General features: G+C 39.4%; 1 protein-coding gene across 1 annotated transcript in view; it reads right to left on the bottom strand.

The window, feature by feature from the left end:
• Positions 1-684: 684 nt before the first annotated feature.
• Positions 685-23,385, bottom strand: part of cat (catalase) — a 37,484-nt gene continuing 14,783 nt past the window's right edge. Inside the window, exons 4-13 of the mRNA XM_063062221.1 lie at positions 14,873-15,003; positions 13,855-13,959; positions 11,925-12,050; positions 10,108-10,299; positions 9,265-9,417; positions 8,384-8,522; positions 6,634-6,764; positions 5,800-5,907; positions 4,137-4,223; positions 685-957 (exon numbers count right to left, since the gene is read on the bottom strand). Of these exons, the coding sequence (XP_062918291.1) occupies positions 889-957; positions 4,137-4,223; positions 5,800-5,907; positions 6,634-6,764; positions 8,384-8,522; positions 9,265-9,417; positions 10,108-10,299; positions 11,925-12,050; positions 13,855-13,959; positions 14,873-15,003 (1,241 nt within the window). The 3' untranslated portion in view covers positions 685-888. The remainder of the gene's footprint in view (positions 958-4,136; positions 4,224-5,799; positions 5,908-6,633; positions 6,765-8,383; positions 8,523-9,264; positions 9,418-10,107; positions 10,300-11,924; positions 12,051-13,854; positions 13,960-14,872; positions 15,004-23,385) is intronic.

Genomic DNA, 23,385 nt, shown 5'->3' with positions numbered 1-23,385 from the left:
CAGTGCATGAGCAACCTGGGCCAACACACCACAAAGACGACAAAAATTCAACATTAATCAATCAATTTAATTAGAAATTAAACACAAAGTCAAAAGGAATCCAATTCAATTTAGTCTGGAACATTTTAACACAAAGAATGAAACTGAAAGATCTTATGAGAATTGTGAACACCAAAAAGGAAAATTAAAGCCAATGTCAAGCTGACTTTACATCAAAAACTAGTGTGATTACAATGAGAGTTGTACACAGCACCTATAGCAGAAAATTATTCACTTGAGACTTAGATTCAGCTTTCAATATTTATAGTATTGCAAGCTTGATTATTAAGCACTTAATTTGAACTTCCATCCAGTATTCCACTTTCCATATTATGAAAATCTTAATTCAACGATTGAGCTGCATTTGTGCAGCATAGTCACTTGCAGTGTCGCATAGCAGAATAAAGGCACAGAAGCTAGTGCATTCAAGTTATGCTTAGCAGAACCCTTAACCATGTACAACAAGGGCACAATCCTCAATAATTACTGCATGAATTTAGCAGAACAATAGAAGAGTCAACTCAAAAATGACTGCTTGTTATGAACTTTTAATCCAAGTTTACCCCAAATCAAGAAGCATTTAACTAAGTGTACAGTTTATGACAAGTCTCATCTTTGGAACCGTACAGCTTTAATCTGGGGATAGTAATTAATGGTATGTAAATTGGACAGCAAGAAACAAGAGGAAACTCAATAGATTTAGTTACAAATAGAAGCAGTCATACAATTTCTTTTGAAACAAAAGATTATGCAAGAAAAATCAATTATGAAATTTGGAAAAGAGTAAATTATCAGTATAATCATATTGAGAATGCAGAAAAAGTGGCTTTGCACTTTCAATTCAACTTATTACAGGTTAGACTTCTCAGAAGCAACGGCACGATCAGGAGAATAATGAGAGTAGGTTTTGATCACCGGCTGTAAAAAGAACATATCCATTATTTTTAATACAGACGAATTAGTTAGAAAAGATGTTAAATATTTAGACAAATTCAAGATAACAATAGTCATTTTATACATCATGGTTTAAGCATAATGTTTTAAAACTTGAAATGCTGGAATTGCAGAGCCTAGAGTGGGTTACAAATTTCACCTTGTTAATTTCTAAGACATGGGCACCACTGGTAAAGCACAAGTCAATGCCAATTAAGTGGCTTCTGAGGACATTTCAGAATTGAGAGCTGGCCAAACTGCAAGGACAATGGACTTGCTTGCCTGAAGGACAACAAATTAGTTTTTATGGGAATCTAGCAGTTAAAACACTAGCTTTTAAAAATCCCAGAATCTGTCTCAATAAATTAAGTGCATCTACTGTCATGGCCAGATACAAATCTACATCTAGATCAATCCAGGATTCGAGTAAACTCAATAACTTGGTCACAATGTTACTCTTTCTTGCAATTCCAAATATCTTACTAATTTTAATGTGTTCTCCAAAATTATGCTGGGTTTATCAATTTATTGGTCAATGCAGGGAAGACTGAAGCCATTCTGTACTCAATAAACATTTTACCATAACTTCCATTCTCCTTCAATCGCATTCTTTTTGAAAACTAATGGTTACAACCCAAGAACCAAGCCTATACAGATTTCACCTCACTCCACTCTCAGGGTAGATTGGATCTTTTCCAAGTTACTGCACAAATCATTCCACTTGTCTAAAACAGCTCTAGGCTTGGATTAAGTGAGGGACTGCTGGGTGGCGTGGCTTGTAGGGCCAGAGGGCCTATTCCACGCTGTACCTCCGTAAAATAAAAATAAATATAAGATCATGGGAAATGTATCACTTTCTGACTTGTATCTACTTGACACGCTTTGGGCAATGTTTTATCTCAAAATTACAAATACCATATTGATAAAAGTGCAAGAAAATACTTAAGAAAGAAATCAGGAGGGCAAAAAGACATGAGGTTGCCTTGGCAGTCAAAGTGAAGGATAATCCAAAGAGCTTTTACAAGTATATTAAGAGCAAAAGGATTGTAAGGGATAAAATTGGTCCTCTTGAAGAGCAGAGTGGTCGGCTTTGTGCGGAACCAAAGGAAATGGGGGAGATGTTAAATAGGTTTTTTGCGTCTGTATTTACTAAGGAAGCTGGCATGAAATCTATGGAATTGAGGGAATCAAGTAGTGAGACCATGGAAACTGTACAGATTGAAAAGGAGGAAGTGCTTGCTGTCTTGAGGAAAATTAAAGTGGATAAATCCCCAGGACCTGACAGAGTGTTCCCTTGGACCTTGAAGGAGACTAGTGTTGAAATTGCGGGGGCCCTGGCAGAAATATTTAAAATGTCGCTGTCTACAGGTGAAGTGCCGGAGGATTGGAGAGTGGCTCACGTTGTTCCGTTGTTTAAAAAACGATCGAAAAGTAATCCGAGAAATTATAGGCCGGTGAGTTTAAAGTCAGTAGTAGGTAAGTTATTGGAGGGAGTACTAAGAGACAGAAACTACAAGCATTTGGATAGACAGGGGCTTATTAGGGAGAGTCAACATGGCTTTGTGCGTGGTAGGTCATGTTTGACCAATCTGTTGGGAGTTTTTCGAGGAGGTTACCAGGAAAGTGGATGAAGGGAAGACAGTGGATATTGTCTACATGGACTTCAGTAAGGCCTTTGACAAGGTCCCGCGTGGGAGGTTAATTAGGAAAATTTAGTCGCTAGGTGTACATGGAGAGGTGGTAAATTGGATTAGACATTGGCTCGATGGAAGAAGCCAGAGAGTGGTGGTAGAGAATTGCTTCTCTGAGTGGAGGCCTGTGACTAGTGGTATGCCACAGGGATCAGTGCTGGGTCCATTGTTATTTGTCATCTATATCAATGATCTGGATGATAATGTGGTAAATTGGATCAGCAAGTTTGCTGATGATACAAAGATTGGAGGTGTAGTAGACAGTGAGGAAGGTTTTCAGAGCCTGCAGAGGGACTTGGACCAGCTGGAAAAATGGGCTGAAAAATGACAGATGGAGTTTAATACTGACAAGTGTGAGGTATTGCACGTTGGAAGGACAAACCAATGTAGAACATACAGGGTTAATGGTAAGGCACTGAGGAGTGCCGTGGAACAGAGGGATCTGGGAATACAGATACAAAATTCCCTAAAAGTATCATCACAGGTAGATAGGGTCGTAAAGAGAGCTTTTGGTACATTGGCCTTTATTAATCAAAGTATTGAGTATAAGAGCTGGAATGTTATGAGGAGGTTGTATAAGGCATTGGTGAGGCCGAATCTGGAGTATTGTGTTCAGTTTTGGTCACCAAATTACAGGAAGGATATAAATAAGGTTGAAAGCGTGCAGAGAAGGTTTACAAGGATGTTGCCGGGACTTGAGAAACTCAGTTACAGAGAAAGGTTGAATAGGTTAGGACTTTATTCCCTGGAGCGTAGAAGAATGAGGGGAGATTTGATAGAGGTATATAAAATTATGATGGGTATAGATAGAGTGAATGCAAGCAGGCTTTTTCCACTGAGGCAAGGGGAGAAAAAAAAACCAGAGGACATGGGTTAAGGGTGAGGGGGAAAAAGTTTAAAGGGAACATTAGGGGGGGGCTTCTTCACACAGAGTGGTGGGAGTATGGAATGAGCTGCCAGATGAGGTGGTAAATGCGGGTTCTTTTTTAACATTTAAGAATAAATTGGACAGATACATGGATGGGAGGTGTATGGAGGGATATGGTCCGTGTACAGGTCAGTGGGACTAGGCAGAAAATGGTTCGGCACAACCAAGAAGGGCCAAAGGGCCTGTTTCTGTGCTGTAGTTTCTATGGTTCTATGGATAACGCTGCCTGCATCTCAACTTGGCCACTGTATAACTACCCCAGTAAGACCAAACCCTGCCAAACCTAAACATGGAAAAATTGTGAGGAAGGGGTGGAGTTATCCACAATCATAACTAAACCAATGTTAATAGGATACTGAAAATAGGATCAATTCCACTTCAGCAGCATTTAAGAGCATTTCCTTAATATTTTCCCAGATAATCTCAAGCTGTAATCTTTTGATAATAATCAAACTGGAAGATTGTGATCAACCATGAATAAGTTCAAAACAGGTACACGAGTTAACATCAGGGTGTGTAAAAAAAAAATGGAAAATGTTAAGTACCTTCTTAGGACAGGCAGCATTGTGCTTATCCAACAATGATGAGACTTGTGCACCATAGTCAGCATGCACTCTGGTCAACAGATCCACCTACAAAGATAATGTCTACTGTCAGAAATACTGCAACATTAGTATTCCATTAACATTAGCATCCCCTCACATCACCATGAAATTCTCAGCACATCTTTTCATGTTAAAGACTTCAGGATCAAGTCAGATTTCTACTGAAACAGCATAAGTTTTCTATGGGCAGCATGGTGGTACAGTGGATAGCACAATGCTTTACCGTGCTATCGAAGAATCTGCTTTGACTGTCTGTAAGGAGCTTGTATGTTCTCCTCCTGAATGCAATGCGTTTCCTTTGGATGCTGCTTTCCTCCCACATTACAAAGGCGTATGGTTAGGAGGAGCGAGTTGTAGGCATGCTATGTTGGTGTCAGAAGCATAGCGATACTTGTGGGCTGCCCAGTCCAATTCTTGTTGATTTGATGCCAATCATGCATTTCACTGTATATTTTGATATACATGTGATAAAGATCATCTTTAATCTGAACCAGTATATAGTTCGAATACCGGTTACAGATTGCCACTTCATCTACTCAATAGAATGTCAGTTCTGGAGATTGACCTAGAAACAATATTTAAACTAACGCTGGTGGTCTGTCAAATAGCATTTCTCAGCTTTATCAATCAAATTAAAAGTCATGAAGGATACTGTGAAAATGGTTGAGAAAATGTTTAAGCTATCCATGAAATTAAGGTGCTAAGTTGTAGCAATTATTTTAGTGTTCACATTCATCATTTCATTCGACATTCAAATCAAAATACTTGATTTTAAAAGTACAAACTTTAAGACTGAAATACCAGATTTTAAAGAAACCTTAAATTTTCTGAAGGCTCATTAATCTCAAACTTAAATTTCTTTTTCTACAGATGCTGCTTGACCTGCTGAGTTTTTCCAGCTGGAGACCAAGGACTGCAGATGATTTGTTTTGATTTTGTAAATATTGCTACTCATTCAGTCACCCCACAGAACTACTGTTAATCATCAGAAAGCAACAAATTACTAACTATTGGAATAGTTGAATTAAAACAAAAAAGTTTCATATAGATGATCAAGAATGGCTCTACCACTAAAAATTAGGAATGTAAATTAGGACAACTTTGTTCTACATCAACTTCTGAAATGACATTACGTTCTGCATGAACACACAGCTGTGGTTGTTAATGCTACATTAGCAATAGCTAAATTGAGCTTACAGTACATCATTACTTTGTGCCACATCTTCTCCCAATGACAGTGGTATTCCATAATGTTAACTGCAGCTTTTCTACGGTAACAGAACTGAATTGGTGCCAGCACTGTCTATCTATATTTTAACTTGTGTGGCACCCCATTATCAATACACTAAGAATATAGCTGCTTTTCCAAATAGCCTACAGATAAATCAAGGTAAAAAATGTTACCTGAAGAGGCAAGAAATTGAGAACAAATTTTGGATTTAAACTTTTGATTTAACATTGGTCCCCTTGGGGAAAAAAAATCTCTATAGACTGCAGGACTTCTGATTTCATTTAATTACTAATTAAACATATGCATTTCCTCTAAAATTGACACAAGCCAAGGAAAACTACGAGAAAGCATTTTGTCCAACCTTCAACTCACCATTCTCTTCTGAATGAAAAGCTGAGCATCCTTGAGATGGTCTGCAATGTTCTCACATAGTCTGCGGCGCTCCTCCGTATTTAGGACATTCACATAAAATGTAGTTACCTAATGCAGAAAGAAAAACTTAAGATCAAAAAAGTGCTCATAAAAACACATTAAATCACCATTTCCAGTTCCGCAGTCCCTGGTTTAATCGGGAAAGACATCTCAGCACTGGTACTGAACAGTTTCTGGTGCCACTGACTTTGATAACTAGTTTGCCACCAAGCATTTCAAACTGAGATGTACTTAAAGTGCAGTCATCAAGATACGCATATGCTCAGTACTAGGTTAAGAGTGCAAAACAACAAATTTCACACTTAACCAGCAATGTACTTGGGTACTATCATTTGAATCAGTTTTGTCAGCCGAGGTGTAATCTTCCTTGCCCACAATAGTCTGCAGAATGCTCAGGCTACTGACAGTAATGACATACAAATTTGATTTTGTGATTGTCTACATGATAATGGATTACCAGGCCAGTTTATCAGCCTCATGGACTTGCAAGTGCATAATAAAGCTTCACGTTTCCAACAATGAACCTCAATTTTAAAAAATCTCAAGAGAATGGAAGTCTATACTACATTGCAATTTCAGAAATGCTTACAAAGGAGTCAATGGTCATAAATATTTAAAATAAAGGTATCTTCACTGACAGAAGATAGATAGATATATAAAAGAGAGACAGAGACAGAGACAGAGAGTTTAGTGCAAGAGGTACATTTCTGCTGTGTGAAGAGTTAAGAGCAGCAAAACATCTAACCACAGGAGTCCAAGTTCAATTGTAGTCACCTGGGAAAAATTATCATCATCCGAGCTGTTGTACCGAGCAACATCACTTGTTGTAGCCAGAGCGTGCTCAATGAAACGAGGCTGAGCTTCAGGGGCACTAAAACTATTTGGATAATAATTTGGGGCGCCACCTGCAAAAGAACAGAATACAATTTATCATTCATCATTCACTTTCAGGGGGTAAAAAAACAGCATTGCTTATGAACAAGCAGAAGAGATTTTCAGGTATCTGTCACCACACCCACCCTATAACAGAAGATAGAAACATAGAAAATAGGTGCAGGAGTAGGCCATTCAGCCCTTCGAGCCTGCACCGCCATTTATTATGATCATGGCTGATCATCCAACTCAGAACCCCACCCCAGCCTTCCCTCCATACCCCCGACCCCTGTAGCCACAAGGGCCATATCTAACTCCCTCAAAGATGCCAAACTCAATCTAGTCCTATGATTGAGGAGCAAGTCTAGCTCTGACTCAAACAGCAGCGGTGAGAGCCAAACATTCCCCTGTATTTCAGGCAGATAGGGTGCTAGAAAGAAAACAGGACTAATCCCGGTCAGTGATTTCTGCTGGAAAGTGCAAACACAGCATTTTATAGGAAACCATCAGGGCCAGCTTTGTTGCTTCATATGGTTAGAAAGCAATTCATAATTGAAACTTGCATGCTCCTAGCAAGTCCAAACTATATTAAAAATACATTCAGTGAAGATCAGGTCACTGAGGTTGGGGATTGGTTAACAGATTCGTAATTGAAAAGTGGCAGAAAATTTAAATTGTATGATTGAAATTACAGGACCATCCTAAAAGTAGTTCTCTTATTCTACAAGTTATTACAAGTTTATACCATGCTTATTACAACATTGTTCTTTGGAATTTGTTCTCTGCCCAGATAGATATATGGGATAGATACATAGGTAAACTGCCTTTTCAAGAATGTGGTTTATGTAAGTAGTGAAGTCTATGACTTCTTCACCTCCCTCCTGTACCTGCTACATAACACAAGCTTCAGGTTAATTAACATATGATAATAGACTGAACCTCAACTTGAACATTACAAACATGCAGTTTGTGTTATGGTTGTTAGGGTCTTGAACAAAATTTACTACTGATTTCTATTATAATTATCTTCAAAGTTGTATTTTTCTATTTTATGATACTTGCAAATACCTGCAGCAATGCTTCATTTTTGGTAAACAGAATTTGTTTGTTAAGTTCATGGGCAATTAGTGATAGGCAATAAACAGAGTGTCTGCAAGGATCAACCACATATGATTGAAAGCCTGGTTGCAGACCAGAACACTTTTGCATCCAAACTGTGATAATGGACATGTGCTTTTTTTTAAAACAATAAACTGTGTCACAGTAATTATGGAAATTTTTAATTCTAAATTTAAAGCAAATTGTATTCCACAGCTACCCTGATGGAATATGAAATCTGGTCACTGCCTGGACATGAACTCAAGTCCAGCTCTCTGGATTACTCATTCCACAACCAATCTGCTGTAACTACTGTTTCTGGAAACCAGCTCCTTTGTTTTTTTTTAAATTATGATAGGAATATCCAAAAAAAAGGTAAGATTATCTGAACTACAGAGAAGGAACTTTGCTCTCATGTTGAGTACTACTACATTCAACATGGCTGCATAAGGCATGATTTATGATTAATGCTGCTGCCCTTGAGATCAATCACAAAACCAGAATCAAAGCACTATGAACATTGATCCAACAAGAGGATAATTCAAATACTTACCCTGGTTATCAGTGGAGCACATTGGTCCATCCCTCTGATAGTTTGTCACACGGCACTTAAATGGGCAGTTGACAGGCAGCTGAAGATAGTTCGCACCCAGGCGGTGCCTATGAGTATCAGGGTAAGAAAACAAGCGGCCCTAAACAAGATTAGGAGAAGATTACAGAAAGGTGCTACATGGCCATTTAGGCTAACAGTGAATTAATAAAGCTAATTTTACAACTAAACCAATTTAAAGTTTGTTGATAAAAGGGGAAATTCCCTGTAAGGAATGAATTTTGAACATTATGGTCAAGCTATCTCAGCATAAGTATTCACCCACATTAACAGTTCCGTCAGCCTGAAAGGAAGTACCAGAACTCTAAACGTAGGAGACCAACAAGCACCAACAATTCTTCCCTTTTTCCCCCCATTTCTCCCAAAGCCCTTTCTTCCCAATAAACTACAGTTGAGATTATGTAAAAGAAACAAATACAACCTTGAATTACTTGTGCCCTTTTGGATTCTAAATTCCTCTCTAACAATGCAATTCAGGATCCAGTGGAACGCGGAAAAATGACAAGTAATGACTGGATGTTTTGAACTTAAACTGATGACATGCTAATGATACAGCTTGCCCAATCATTAGGGAAGATCTAAACCCCACTCACATTTCACAAAAATACAAAATTTTGATTTGATAAATAGCACTGTTAAATTATTTAAACACACTAATTCACAAGGTTCTCTTTATGAATTCTTTAAATATAAATCACTCCTTTTCAGTTCAGGTAATTTCCCCATAAGACTTGTAGTCACATTTCATCCATGCCAGGAGAGACTGGGGAATGGGGAAGTAAGTTTCACCCTCTTAATACGAAGCCAATGTTTTTCCAACATACCTGAAGCATCTTGTCAGGACTAGGTTCAATGCCTGGGGGCATGTTACTGGGGTCAAAGGCTATTTGTTCCACATCTGCAAAATAGTTGACGGGGTTCTTGTTGAGGACAAGCTGTCCCACAGGGATCAGTGGGAATTCCTTGTGAGGCCAAACCTGGAACAAACTAGGTGTTATTTATAATCATAAAACAGCAAAATCAATTAGAAGATCACTGGTGTATCCTCCCCTTCTCCAAGATCTTCCATCAGGATCCTGTGTGAGCAAAAGCATCAAACCCCTACTTGTATAAACATCTACTGGCCATTTAAAGCATAAATATCCAGTTTCTTTCTTAAAGAGCAAGAAACTGTTTGAAAGAGTTTTTGATTTACTCAATGGTACAGGTTAGTAACATTCAGCAGAATTCAATCATAAGTCAACATTAGCTGGCACAAGAACCATCTCTCCCCAGTCTTAGTCCAGAGCTACATCCATTTTCAAACTTTGAACTGGAATGCAAATTATTAACCACAACTACTATTTAAAGTTTTGCTTTATAAAAGAGTCCACTTCAGCTCTACTTTATACAAGTACCTAACAATGAAGTTCCATTGATTACGGAATCCCACCTCCCTTCCCTCTCATCCTTGCCCACAAATAACAGACAAACTTCAAAGTTTAGACAAAATTTATAATTATAGTAGTTAAGGTTGTTCAATGTGTCCTGAGGCTGAATGCAGTGTCCTTAGAATGGGGTACTTGCCCAGTAAGATTAAGTGCTCTTTTTAAAAGAAAGACATCTTGCAAAGAAAAGATTCTTTAAAAAAAACCAAGTTCTTACTATCTGCAAATTCGAGGACTGACCTTAGTTACATCAAAGGGATTCCATCGATGTACTCTTGCCTCTTGAAAGCTCATGACTTGGATATACAGAGTCCAGGATGGGTAATTTCCAGAAGCTATAGCATTGTAGAGATCGCGAAGAGAATAGTCAGGGTCCTCAGAAGCCAGACATTTAGCTGCCTCCACAGAAAGATTTCGGATGGCTTGGTTTGTCTGTGAAAAACAAAGTGAATTAATTCAAATGAGATTTGGAACCTTAAATCATATACCTTTATTTCTCAGCTACAATTGGCTACCCCAAAACAAACCAGTTAAAGTGCATTTTCCCATTTAGGAGCTGCAGCTGTCATCATCCAAAGGCAACTCCGTGGAACAGTTCTCAAACTGTGCTGGCACATTCACTCCTACTAGTTTAAATATTTAGGAACTCAACACTATATAATACCCACATGCCAAGATTCTGATTTTGTGGATGCAAATCATGTCCTGTGCTAAATGCCAAATCCTCAATGGAGTTCAGGGTTCCACTGCTAACTTGTCTCCTTGTCACCGTAATATTTGCTGTGTTGATCCGTTAGAGCAGTTGGTCAGAAAACTCACCTCATATGTTGAAACCCTTTACAAGTGCTGAAAAAAGATAGCTGTTTATGGGGAAGATGAGAATTAGTTGATGTGGATAAGAGGTCAAAAACCTGGGACTGAATCTAACATTTCTTTGCAATAATGGGAAGAAATTGGTTATAGGTGCTATTGTGGCTGCTGTACTTGGTATAGGTGTGGAAGTCCACATACTTGAAAATCACTCCAGTTGTCTTACAGTTCATATATGGGGATGCAAGTAGGGGATTAAAGGCACCACAGTGGTGCAGTTGTAACGCAACATGGGGCAATCCGGAATTCAATTCCGGTGGCATCTGTAAGGAGCTTGTATATTCTCCCTGTGAGTAAATGGGTTTCCAGTGGCTGTTCTAGCTTCCTCCCACTGGTTACTAGGTTAACTGGTCATTGTAACTTGTCCTGTATGATTAGGAGAGTGTTAAATGGGTGGGTTGCTGGGTGGTGTTGCTAGTTGGACCATAAGGGCCTGTTTCACACTGTATCTCTAAATAAACAAGTCTGAAGGGTCATGATGCACTACTCACAGGACATATGTTTCTAACATTGCCCTCATCCTCATAACCACTACGTGGTGACTGCTTCAAGCTGTGCATGGAAACAAAGTATGCAGGGTGTCAATAGTTGCTACGCATTGCGGTTCTATTTGTCCCTAGAATGTATTGACCAAATGAAACTAAATGTAAAGAGCTTTACAGTGTTTATTCTAAAGTACACTTAGTGCACAGGCAAAAGGGACTTAGCAGCAGACAAGAGAGTGACAGAGTCAGATGATGTTATAAAGGTGCAAATTGGCACTCTTATGAAGACAGTTACATGGTCTGAAATTTTAAAAAAGGAGAATAATTCTGAAATTAGTCAAATCATGTTGGAGAAGCACTAAGCCACCAACAGCAGCTGCAGGGATGCATGTTGAACTACCAGGCATAAAATCGCCGAAGTTTTATAATGTAATAGTGACAGGTACATATCAGTAAAATACAAGCTATGATTCTTTTAATCGTTTCTGTAAATTTTCTGCATTGCAACTATTTCCTGTTCTTGGCAGCTGGATGTGAACATTAGTGATACAGCCCCATGTCGAGGAGTTCATTTAAAAGGCAACTCTAGTTTGCAAACATACTTAAAGATTTAAATTTGACTACTTGCAAAATAATTTATGTTGAGTCTTGACTGTCCATCTAAAATTACAGTCACAAGTTAATTAACAAACTTTACTATACCTTGAAATGGAATTTGCAATAAACAGCCTCTTGCTTGTCATTGACCAGCTTAAATGTGTGCGACCCATACCCATTCATATGACGAAATCCATCAGGAATTCCGCGGTCACTATAAAGAATACTGACCTAGGATAAAGAAGTTCTACAGCTAAAAAAGATATACAGTGCATGCCACAGTATACTGTGCAAAGTAGCTCAAGTCCAAGCTGACATTAATCCAAATGGTTCTGTACACAGTGCAGACCATGGTCCAAGGATCAATATCATACAGGAAATGTTTAAAAAATAAACACGTTACCGTACTACTAAAAATCACTCTGATTAAAGGCTTGACGAAATTGAAGTATATTAAGATCTCATTCAAGACAACCACTACTCAATAATTGTTTCTGGGGATTAAATTCCACTTTCATCTGAAAGATGTTAATACAAACTGAAATCTGGGTTAAAATAAACAACATTGGTTTTGTTCACTACTGCCTCAATGCATTCCCCAATGAAACACTTAACTGTACATGCAAATCCAACTCAAGTGAGTTTTGTCCTTTGTTTCTTGCCAAGATTCTTGATTTCAATTCATTTTTTTGCCAGCTTTAAAGGAGCCAGTGTTCATCACATATAGCTTTGCAGATTCTCGCTGTCTCAGAATCTTTTACAGTTCTCCAATCCCTTTAAGTATTAAGGATAATTTGTAACAGAGCAACACACAAATTGATAGACAAACTCAGGTCAGGCAGCATCTATGCAGGGAAATGTAAAGTCAACATTTTGGATCGAGACCCTTCATTAAAACTGGCAAGAAAGGCAAAAGCCCGAATAAAAAGGGGAAAGGGAGCATCACAAGCTGGCAAGTGAAAGAAGTCCCATTGAAAGGGAAGGAGGAGGTGGATGGGGGAGGGGTACATGAAAGGGCATGGTGTGAGAAACTAAGGGATGACAGGTCGAAGAGACAAAGAGCTGAAGGAGGAAATCTGATAGGAAGAGAATAGAACACAGTATAAAAAGGAGTGGAGAACCAAAGGGAGGTGATGGGCAGGTCAGGAAATACATGGAGGGTAAGAGGAGAGTCAGCACAGTAATGAGGAAAAGTAGGAGGGAGGGAGGGAGGGAGGGAGGGGGAGGAAAAAAAACAGGGGAGCAGTTACCAGAAGTTAGGAGAAATTGATGTTGATGCCAGATTTGTGATATAGTGTCTCCCACATCATTGTTACTTCTCAATAACATTTTGCTCCTTTAAGTTCCCCATTTTATGTTCAAAGCATTTATAAACTGAATTCACTTTAAAAAGTAAATGACACCTGTGTATTACTTAAAAGCCAGTGTAATACCAACAAGGATTAGCAGCAGGCCCACCTTGATGAATGTAGTTTTAAGAGCGATTTTTCAAATTACAGCCATCAAGATCATTAAACAAGAAAAATAAACTCATTTGGAAATAATTTTCTAGACCAAAAAAATTGGCTCAGTATCAGTTCTTATCCCAAGGAAGAAGTGACTTCATAGAGATGTACAAGTTGATAAGAGGTATAAATTGAGTGGACAGTCAGCACCATTTATCCAGGACAGCAATGGCTATGAGAGGGCATAACTTTAAGGTGAAGGAGGATAGTGGGGGGGGGGATTGTCAGAAGTAGGTTTTTAAATTATGTAAACAGACATTAGTGCATAGAACACTGCCAAGGTGGTAGCAGAGGCAGATATTTAAGGGACTCTTATAGGCACACAGATGAAAGAAAAATAGAGGGTTTTGTGGGAGGGAAGGAGTAGATTGATTTTGCAGTAGGTTACAACATTGGCACAACTGTGGGCTGAAGGACCTATACTGTGCTGTACTGTTCTATGTTCCATGCCTACATGGTAATTTAAACATAACAATGTCTCAGCCAACTCAAGATATACTTCAAATCTAATAATAGATTCTCTTATTCACCTGATGAAGACTTTCTGGGCGAAGTGAGAAGAAGTCCCAGACCATATCAGCATCTTTGAGGTGAGTCTGGGGGTTCCTCTTCTGGGTATGAATGAATGATGGAAACTGACAAGATGGAAATACATAATATAATAAAACGCATACTTACACAAATTCTATCACTAACTTTTTCCAACACAGGGTTATGTCCATACATAGATTCAGCATGCTAATCCAAATTGGTTAGCCAATTGTCAAAATACTTTTAAGTTCATCTCTATTCCCCTCCTCACCATAACATGGCATTTCTAAAATTCGAGTGTTAACCCAAGTAATTTGCCTGCAACAAGGATAAATAGAACCATGGATTTTACAGTATTCTGTAATCTTTAATGATTAAAAGATCTAGAGATGCAATCAATATTTTTTGAGAGCCACATAACTAGCTGAATTTGAATTAATTTTCCAGCGAGTCTCAGAAAGGTTCAGGTCCCCAGAATTAATTTTCTGTAATTTCTATGCAAATATTGCATAGCTCATGCTGAAAGCTTTAGGATAATTTCAGTGATTGTGTGGGTCTAAAAGGTGCTCTAATCACACATCTATTGAAGCATTTGTGTGTACATGTCACAGTCAGAAAAAAGATGAAGTATCTAGAAAGATGAAAAACTTATCTAGGTAAGTTTGTAGCACTGCTTATTAATGAAGTGCAAGTGACAACCATACACAATTATGTTCCACAAATATGTATAGTCTTGTGGATTACGTTAAAATCTGTGCAAAATTAAAAGTGTTCAATTCATAATTTTGCAGGGAACCTTTATATAAAAGTGGAGACATCCAGAAATTTACTGCTTTTCCGTACAAGATATTTGAGGGACCTGGGGGAACAGACCACTGTCAGCCTCACAAATGTCTATCCACACTTGCTCCTACTCAGCCCATCTACTTCCTCCCTTTACAAGTTTAGTGAGTTTACTTTTCAAATTGTCATTAATCTTTATTTTAAAAAAATATTTTATCAGCAGCTGTTACTAACCAAAAAAGGGTCCCGGATGAAGAATATAGGTGTATTGTTACCAGTCAAATCCCAAATTCCATCTTCAGTGTAAAACTTGCAAGCAAATCCTCGAGGGTCACGAACTGTGTCTGCAGAACCAGATTCACCCCCTAGAATTCAATCAAAGCAGTGACACTAGATAACCAAGGTGGGGGAAGGAAAGTCACTATGACTCAAAGTACACAGCTTTATATGGTAGATAGAACTAGAAAAACAAAACAAAATGTAGATGCTGAACACAGGAAATAAAAACAGTGCTGAAGATACTCTCAGGTCAGGCTGCATCTATGCAGTGACTAAATTAACTGAACAGGTCAATGATCATTTATAGTTATTTGTAGCATTAACATACACATTGAAGATAACAATCTCTACTTCCTGCAGATGAGTAGCTCCATACAATGGATACCAATTAAGGTCTCTGCCAATGACATTTTGAAGCCAGCAGCAGAGTTTAGAGGTTAATGAAACATTGTGGGATCTAGTTACTGTTTGTCAAATACCCAAGGTTAATTTAGTTCATTTGGCATGAAATACCTGCGAATGGGGCAGAAGAGGGAGGAGGAAAAAGAACAGTTGTAGACAGTACTGGTGTATCTTATACTGACACTACAACTGTTCTAAAAGAGGTGCACAACTGATTCTATAGATAGAAAAAAATCAATTTAAAGAATTAGTTTAAAAAAATTACATTGCAACTGTCGTCCCCCAATATGTCAGCTTTTGCCCAAGGAGAGATACCCAATTATCCAAATTCTTGCTGCATATATTACTGCATCGTGTGCATACCCTCAACTGAAAGGGAATACATTAAAGAAAACTACCTCCATCTTGTAAAAGTTAAGACAAACAGTTGTCTACTCCTTCAGGACTGATACTGAATATTCCTTGAAGAGTGATAGTGACTGGCATTTAACACACTCTACGTTACAGTTCTACATTACATCTACAAGTCTGCATCTCAGCACACTTATACTAAATTGAAGCATCAACTGTTGATGTTATCAATGCGCAAAAGGCAAATGCAATATGTTGTCAAGAAAAACAAAATTGTATTTTAATTTCCAATTTTATCTTTTGAACCAAAGAAATCCAAGCTGAAGTGGCAGAACCAAGTTTATAAAACAGTGATATCATTATTTCATTAGATTTTTTAAAATTTCAAAACCAGCTTTCACAAGGAAACTCATGTCAAAGACCAAAGACATTCAGTGAAAAGGGTAAAATATTTGAAGATGTGACAAAAAGGCAGTAAATGTTAAAGGAGTAGGGATAGGTGATGGTTAAGAATTTCAAAGTTCAAAGTACATTTATTACCAAAGTATATATACAATATATCACCATCCACAACCCCGAGATTCATTTTCTTGTGGGCATACTCAATAAATCCAATAACTATAATAGAATCAATGAAAGACCACCCCAAACATGGCAAACAACCAGTGGGCAAAAGACAACACTGTGCAAATACAAAAAGAAAATAAATAAATATATCAAAAACAAGAGATGAAGAATCCTTGAAAGTGAGTCTATAGGTTGTGCGAATAGTTCAGTAATGGGACAAGTGAAGTTGAGTGAAGTTACCCCTTTTAGTTCAAGAGCCTAATGGTTAAGGGATAGTTTTCCTGAACCTTGTGGTACAATATGATGGCAGAACATAGTATTAATGGTAAGACTCTTGGCAGTGTGGAGGGTCAGAGGGATCTTGGGGTTCGTGTCCACAGGAAACTTAAAGCTGCTGTGCAGGTTGACTCTGTGGTTAAGACGACATACGGTGTATTGGCCTTCATCAAACATGGTACCGAGTTTAAGAGCCGAGAGGTAATGTTAGAATAGAATAGAATATCTTTATTGTCATTGTTGTGGAGCAATGAAACACAGTTTAGCAGCTCAACGTTTTGCAGCATGACAAAGAATATATACATAAAATAAACTCTAAAACCTCAGGAGTCCAGTCCAAAATTAATAATATATGGATGGCAGGGTAGGACTATTGCCCACCTGCCATTCCTGGAAGTGTGATGCATTTAGCTGCCGCCGTCTTAGGAGGGGGGCAGGAGAAGGGAAGAGGGTGTTATACATTTCACTGCTTGTGGGTAGAAGCTGTTAAGGAGTCTCTTTGTTTTCATCCTTAATGCTCTGTACCTCTTCCCAGAAGGTAGAGGGGAAAACAGGTGATGTCCAGGATGAGTAGGATCCTTTGAAATACAAGTAGCCTTCTTTCGAAGTCTGCCAGTATAAATGTCTCTGAGGGAGGGTAATGTTGTGCCAATAACCCGCTCTGCTACCCTCACCACCCACTGCATCCTTCCTGTTCTGTTCTGTGCAGCTGGCAAACCACACTGCACAGCAATACGTCAGGAGGCTCTCTATAGTTGTCCGATAGAAGTTGATCAGCAGGTGATGAGGGAGGAAAGCGTGCTTTAGCTTCCTTAGGAAGTAGAGCCTCTATTGGGCCTTCTCCACCTGATAAGAGATATGGGCAGTCCAGGTGAGGTCAGCCGAGATGTGGACGCCGAGGAACTTGAAACTCTCTACTCTCTCCACCTCTTTCCCGTATATGTGCAGAGCAGAGTGCTCGACGTGCTTTGATTTCCTGAAGTTACAGCTATATAGGACCCTGATCAGACCCCACTGGGAGTACTGTGCTCAGTTCTGGTCACCTCACTACAGGAAGGATGTGGAAACTATAGAAAGGGTGCAGAGGAGATTTACAAGGAAGGTGCCTGAATTGGGGAGGATGCCTTATGAGAATAGGTTGAGTGAATTCGGCCTTTTCTCCATGGAGAGGCGGAAGATGAGAGGTGACCTGGTAGATGTGTATAAAATGATGAGAGGCATTGATCATGTGGATAGTCAGAAGCTTTTTCCCCAGGGCTGAAAAGGCTAACACAAGAGGGCAGTTTTAAGGTGCTTGGAAGTAGGTACAAGGAGATGTCAGGGAGTTGTTTTTTTTTTAAAAAAAGGCAGAGAGTGGTGAGTGCATGGAATGGGCTGCCGGCAACAGTGGAGGTGGCAGATATGATGGGGTCTTTTAAGAGACTCCTGGATAGGTACATGCAGCTTCGAAAAATAGAGGGCTATGGATAATCCCAGGTAATTTCTAAAGTAAGTACATGTTAGGCACAGCTTTGTGGGCCGACGTGCCCGTACCATGCTGGAGATTTTCTATGTTTCTATGCAAATCCTTTGGCTCCTGTACCACCTTCCTGATGACAGCATATCCTGGGTATTTGGGGTTCCTGATAACAGCATATCCTGGGTATTCAGGGTTCCTGATGAAGGTGTTGCTTTTCTGCGTCAACGCTTCGAGTGGACGTGCTCAATCGTAGGGTGGGCTTTAACTGAGATAGACTGGGCCATACCCTCTACTTTTGTAGGACTTCCCATTCAAGGGCTTTGGACCTCTGGTCTCCTCTTCCTGAAGTCAATAATCAGTCTTGCAAACATTAAGTGGCTTCTGTGGTACCACTCAGCCATATTTTCAATCTCCCTCCTACATGCTGATTCGTCACCACCTTTGATTCAGCCTACAACAGGGGAGTCATCAGTGGTAGTGGAACTGTGCTTAGCCACACAGTCAAGTGTAAAATGGGTAGAGCAGGGGGCTAAGCACATAGCCTAGTGGTGCACTTGTGCTGATGGAGATTATGGAGGAGATGTCATTGCCAATCCAAAATGACTGTGGAAAATGCACAAGGAAGTATTGAGGCCAAAGTCTTGAAGCCTATTAATTAGTTTTGAGGAGATGATAGTATTGAACGCTGATGTCCACGTCTTTGCTGTGGAAATATTCCAGGGTTGAGTGAAGAGCCAATGAAATAGCACCTGCTGTGGACCTATTGTGTCAGTAGGCAAATTAAAAGTGGATCCAAATCACTTCTCAGGCAGGAGTTGGTATGTTTCATCATTGACATCTCAATACACTTCATTCAACGCCTAGCATTTAGTAAAGATGTCAGAGGTAGTGTTTCATTTCTTTAATTACAGTGTTACATGCCTAGAGTGCACTATCAAGGGTGGTGATAGAGGCTGATACAAGAGAGACATTTAAGAGGCTCTTTGATAGGCACATAGCAGTAAGAAAAATGGAGAGTTACAGGCTACGAAGGCGGGAAGGGTTATATTAATTGTGAAATAGATTTACATACGAGGGGTGATTGATAGGTTCATGGCCTAAAGTAGAAGGAGTCAATTTTAGAAAACCTAGCAAATTTATTTTTCAACATAGTCCCCTCCTACATTTACACACTTAGTCCAGCGGTTGTGGAGCATACGGATCCCTTCTTTGTAGAAGTCGGCGTCTTGGACCTCCAAAAAGTGGTCCACAGCAGGGGTGATTGATAAGTTTGTGGCCTAAGGTAGAAGGAGATGAGCTATACAGCTCTCATTACATGCACGTGCAGTTCAACGCTCAGTGATTATGCAGAAAGTTTGAAGTTAATACTCAAACTTACACTATGGTACCATGGCAACATATGATGGCACAACACTGTGGGCCAAGTGGCCTGAACTGTGCAAAATATTCAAAGTGCAAGGAACATGTCCACTTTTTCTTGACTCAAATTAGAATAGTTATCTAACTTTCAGGTTTTAAAAAAAAATGGTCTTCTAGATGAGATAAAACAACCAGTAGATGATCATGTAAAAAATACAAAATTTTCTGTGCAAGTTTTCCCAGCAAGTTCTTTTAACATTGGAAAAGGATAGACTAATTACAAAGCAAAATTTTCCTAATAGTAAAGGTGGACAAAAAATTATACCAAATCAGTTGACTAACATCCTTCAAAGAAATCCCTACAACGAATGCCATAAGACAAAGGAGCAGAATTACACCATTTAGTCCATGGAGTCTGCTCCACAATTTAAATCACGGCTGATTTATTTTTCCCCCTCAGCTCTATTTGCCAGCCTTTTTCCTATAACCTTTGACACCCTCATCAATCAAGGACCTATCAACCTCCACTTTAAATATTCCTAATCACTTAGTCTCCACAGCTGTCTGCAGCAATGAATTCCACAAATTCACCCTCTGGCTTTTAAAAAAAAATCCTCTTCTACTCTAAAGGAACATTCTTGCATTCTAGTGCTGTGCAGACTAGTCCTAGACTATACCATTATCCGAAACATCATCTCCATGTCCACTATATCTCAGTCTTTCAATGTTTAGTAGGTTTCAATGAGAACCACCTCCACTCCACACCACCCCGCCCCCCCCCCCCACCCTGCCCGGCATTCTTTTAAACTCCAGCAATTTAAGCCCAGAGCTAGAGCCTTCAAATGCTCCTCATATTAACCCATTCATCCCTGGGATCTTTCTTAAACCTCTTCTGGACCCTCTCCAATGCCAACACATCCCATCTTACCCAAACCTGTTCACAGAACTCCTAATATAGTCAGACAAATTTATTATAAAATTTCCATTACAACTTTGCTTTTATATTCTAGTCGTTTCAAAATGAATGCTAACATTGTATTTGCCTTCCTTATTACCAACTCAAATGCAAGTTAACTTTAAAGGAGTCCTGCACTAGGACTCCCAAGTCCCTTTGCACCTCTGATTTTTGAATTTTCTCCGTTTAAAATAGTCCACCCCTTTATTCCTTCAACCAAAGTACATGGTCATTACACGCACTTCCGTACAATGTATTCCATCTGTCACTTCTTTGCCCATTCTCCTAATCTACACAAGTCCTTCTACAGACTCTCTCCTTCCTCAATACTACCTGCCCCTCCACCTATCTTAGTATTGCAGAGAAACTTGGCCACAAAGTCATTAATTTTGTCATCCAGATCATTAACATACAACATGATAGTAGCAGACTCAACATTGACAGCTACCCAAAAAGGTTCTCTTTATTCCCATTGTCTTCATGCTAATCTTTCCTGCTCTTGTTTAACAGCCTCACGTGTAGCACCTTGTTAAAGACCTTCAGAAGATCTAAATGAATTTCATCTACCGACAATCTTTTGTTGATCTTTGTCTTAGTGATTAAAGCAAACAAATGAGTGACAACCTTCACACGAATCTGGGAAATTGTGCCAAATCTTGAGGTCTCAAGTATTATCTGCAAAATGGAATCTTTATTTTGGTTAAATCAATTATAAAGCAAACAGCATCAGTAAATCTTCATAGATCTTTTCTGCAGTCTTTCCAATTTAACATCATTCCTAAGCCCACATGTATGTAAATAGGGCTAGCTTGGATAGGCATCTTGGTGCTGTATGACTATACAACACATCATGCTGGGCTAAACACCATTGCTCTAATGTAGATCAGTTTTGCAGGGAACTGCCATGAGGAGTACTTTCTTTGGGGTTTGGGTTAACTTTACAAGGATTCTGATGTAGACATGAGATAATTTCTCATTTCATTTCAAAGACACCGTCTGACATTTAGAACCATAGAAATAGAAACTACAGCACAGAAACAGGCCCTTTGGCCCTTCTTGGCTGTGCCGAACCATTTTCTGCCTAGTCCCACTGACCTGCACATGGACCATATCCCTCCATACACCTCCCATCCATGTATCTGTCCAATTTATTCTTAAATGTTAAAAAAGAACCCGCATTTACCACCTCATCTGGCAGCTCATTCCATACTCCCACCCCTCTGTGTGGAGAAGCCCCCCTTAATGTTCCCTTTAAACTTTTCCCCCCTCACCCTTAACCCATGTCCTCTGGCTTTTTTTCTCCCCTTGCCTCAGTGGAAAAAGCCTGCTTGCATTCACTCTATCTATACCCATCATAATTTTATATACCTCTATCAAATCTCCCCTCATTCTTCTACGCTCCAGGGAATAAAGTCCTAACCTATTCAACCTCTCTCTGTAACTGAGTTTCTCAAGTCCCGGCAACATCCTTGTAAACCTTCTCTGCACTCTTTCAACCTTATTTATATCCTTCCTGTAATTTGGTGACCAAAACTGAACACAATACTCCAGATTCGGCCTAATGCCTTATACAACCTCATCATAACATTCCAGCTCTTATACTCAATACTTTGATTGATAAAGGCCAATGTACCAAAAGCTCTCTTTATGGCCCTATCTACCTGTGATGACACTTTTAGGGAATTTTGTATCTGTATTCCTAGATCCCTCTGTTCCACTGCACTCCTCAGTGCCTTACCATTAACCCTGTATGTTCTACATTGGTTTGTCCTTCCAACGTGCAATACCTCACACTTGTCAGTATTAAACTCCATCTGTCATTTTTCAGCCCATTTTTCCAGCTGGTCCAAGTCCCTCTGCAGGCTCTGAAAACCTTCCTCACTGTCTACTACACCTCCAATCTTTGTATCATCAGCAAACTTGCTGATCCAATTTACCACATTATCATCCAGATCATTGATATAGACGACAAATAACAATGGACCCAGCACTGATCCCTGTGGCATACCACTAGTCACAGGCCTCCACTCAGAGAAGCAATTCTCTACCACCACTCTCTGGCTTCTTCCATTGAGCCAATGTCTAATCCAATTTACCACCTCTCCATGTATACCTAGCGACTGAATTTTCCTAATTAACCTCCCATGCGGGACCTTGTCAAAGGCCTTACTGAAGTCCATGTAGACAATATCCACTGCCTTCCCTTCATCCACTTTCCTGGTAACCTCCTCGAAAAACTCCCAACAGATTGGTCAAACATGACCTACCACGCACAAAGCCACGTTGACTCTCCCTAATAAGCCCCTGTCTATCCAAATGCTTGTAGATTCTGTCTCTTAGTACTCCCTCCAATAACTTACCTACTACTGACATTAAACTCACCAGCCTATAATTTCCTGGATTACTTTTCGATCCTTTTTTAAACACCGGAACAACGTGAGCCACTCTCCAATCCTCCGGCACTTCACCTGTAGACAGCGACATTTAAAATATTTCTGCCAGGGCCCCCGCCATTTCAACAACTAGTCTCCTTCAAGGTCCGAGGGAACACTCTGTCAGGTCCCGGGGATTTATCCACTTTAATTTTCCTCAAGACAGCAAGCACTTCCTCCTTTTCAATCTGTACAGTTTCCATGGTCTCACTACTTGATTCCCTCAATTCCATAGATTTCATGCCAGCTTCCTTAGTAAATACAGACGCAAAAAACCTATTTAAGATCTCCCCCACTTCCTTTGGTTCCGCACAAAGCCGACCACTCTGATCTTCAAGAGGACCAATTTTATCCCTTACAATCCTTTTGCTCTTAATATACTTGTAAAAGCTCTTTGGATTATCCTTCACTTTGACTGCCAAGGCAACCTCATGTCTTCTTTTTGCCCTCCTGATTTCTTTCTTAAGCATTTTCTTGTACTTCTTATACTCCTCAAGCACCTGATTTACCCCGTTTCCTATACATTTCATACAACTCCCTCTTCTTCTTTATCAGAGTTGCAATATCCCTTGAGAACCAAGGTTCCTTATTCCTATTCAATTTGCCTTTAATCCTGACAGGAACATACAAACTCTGCACTCTCAAAATTTCCCCTTTGAAGGCTTCC

The sequence above is a fragment of the Mobula hypostoma genome, chromosome 11 (genome assembly GCF_963921235.1).
Source record: "Mobula hypostoma chromosome 11, sMobHyp1.1, whole genome shotgun sequence".
In the NCBI taxonomy this organism is placed as follows: Eukaryota; Metazoa; Chordata; class Chondrichthyes; order Myliobatiformes; family Myliobatidae; genus Mobula; species Mobula hypostoma.
Note: the sequence above shows the minus strand (reverse complement) of the source record. Positions and strands in the feature narration are given on the sequence as shown.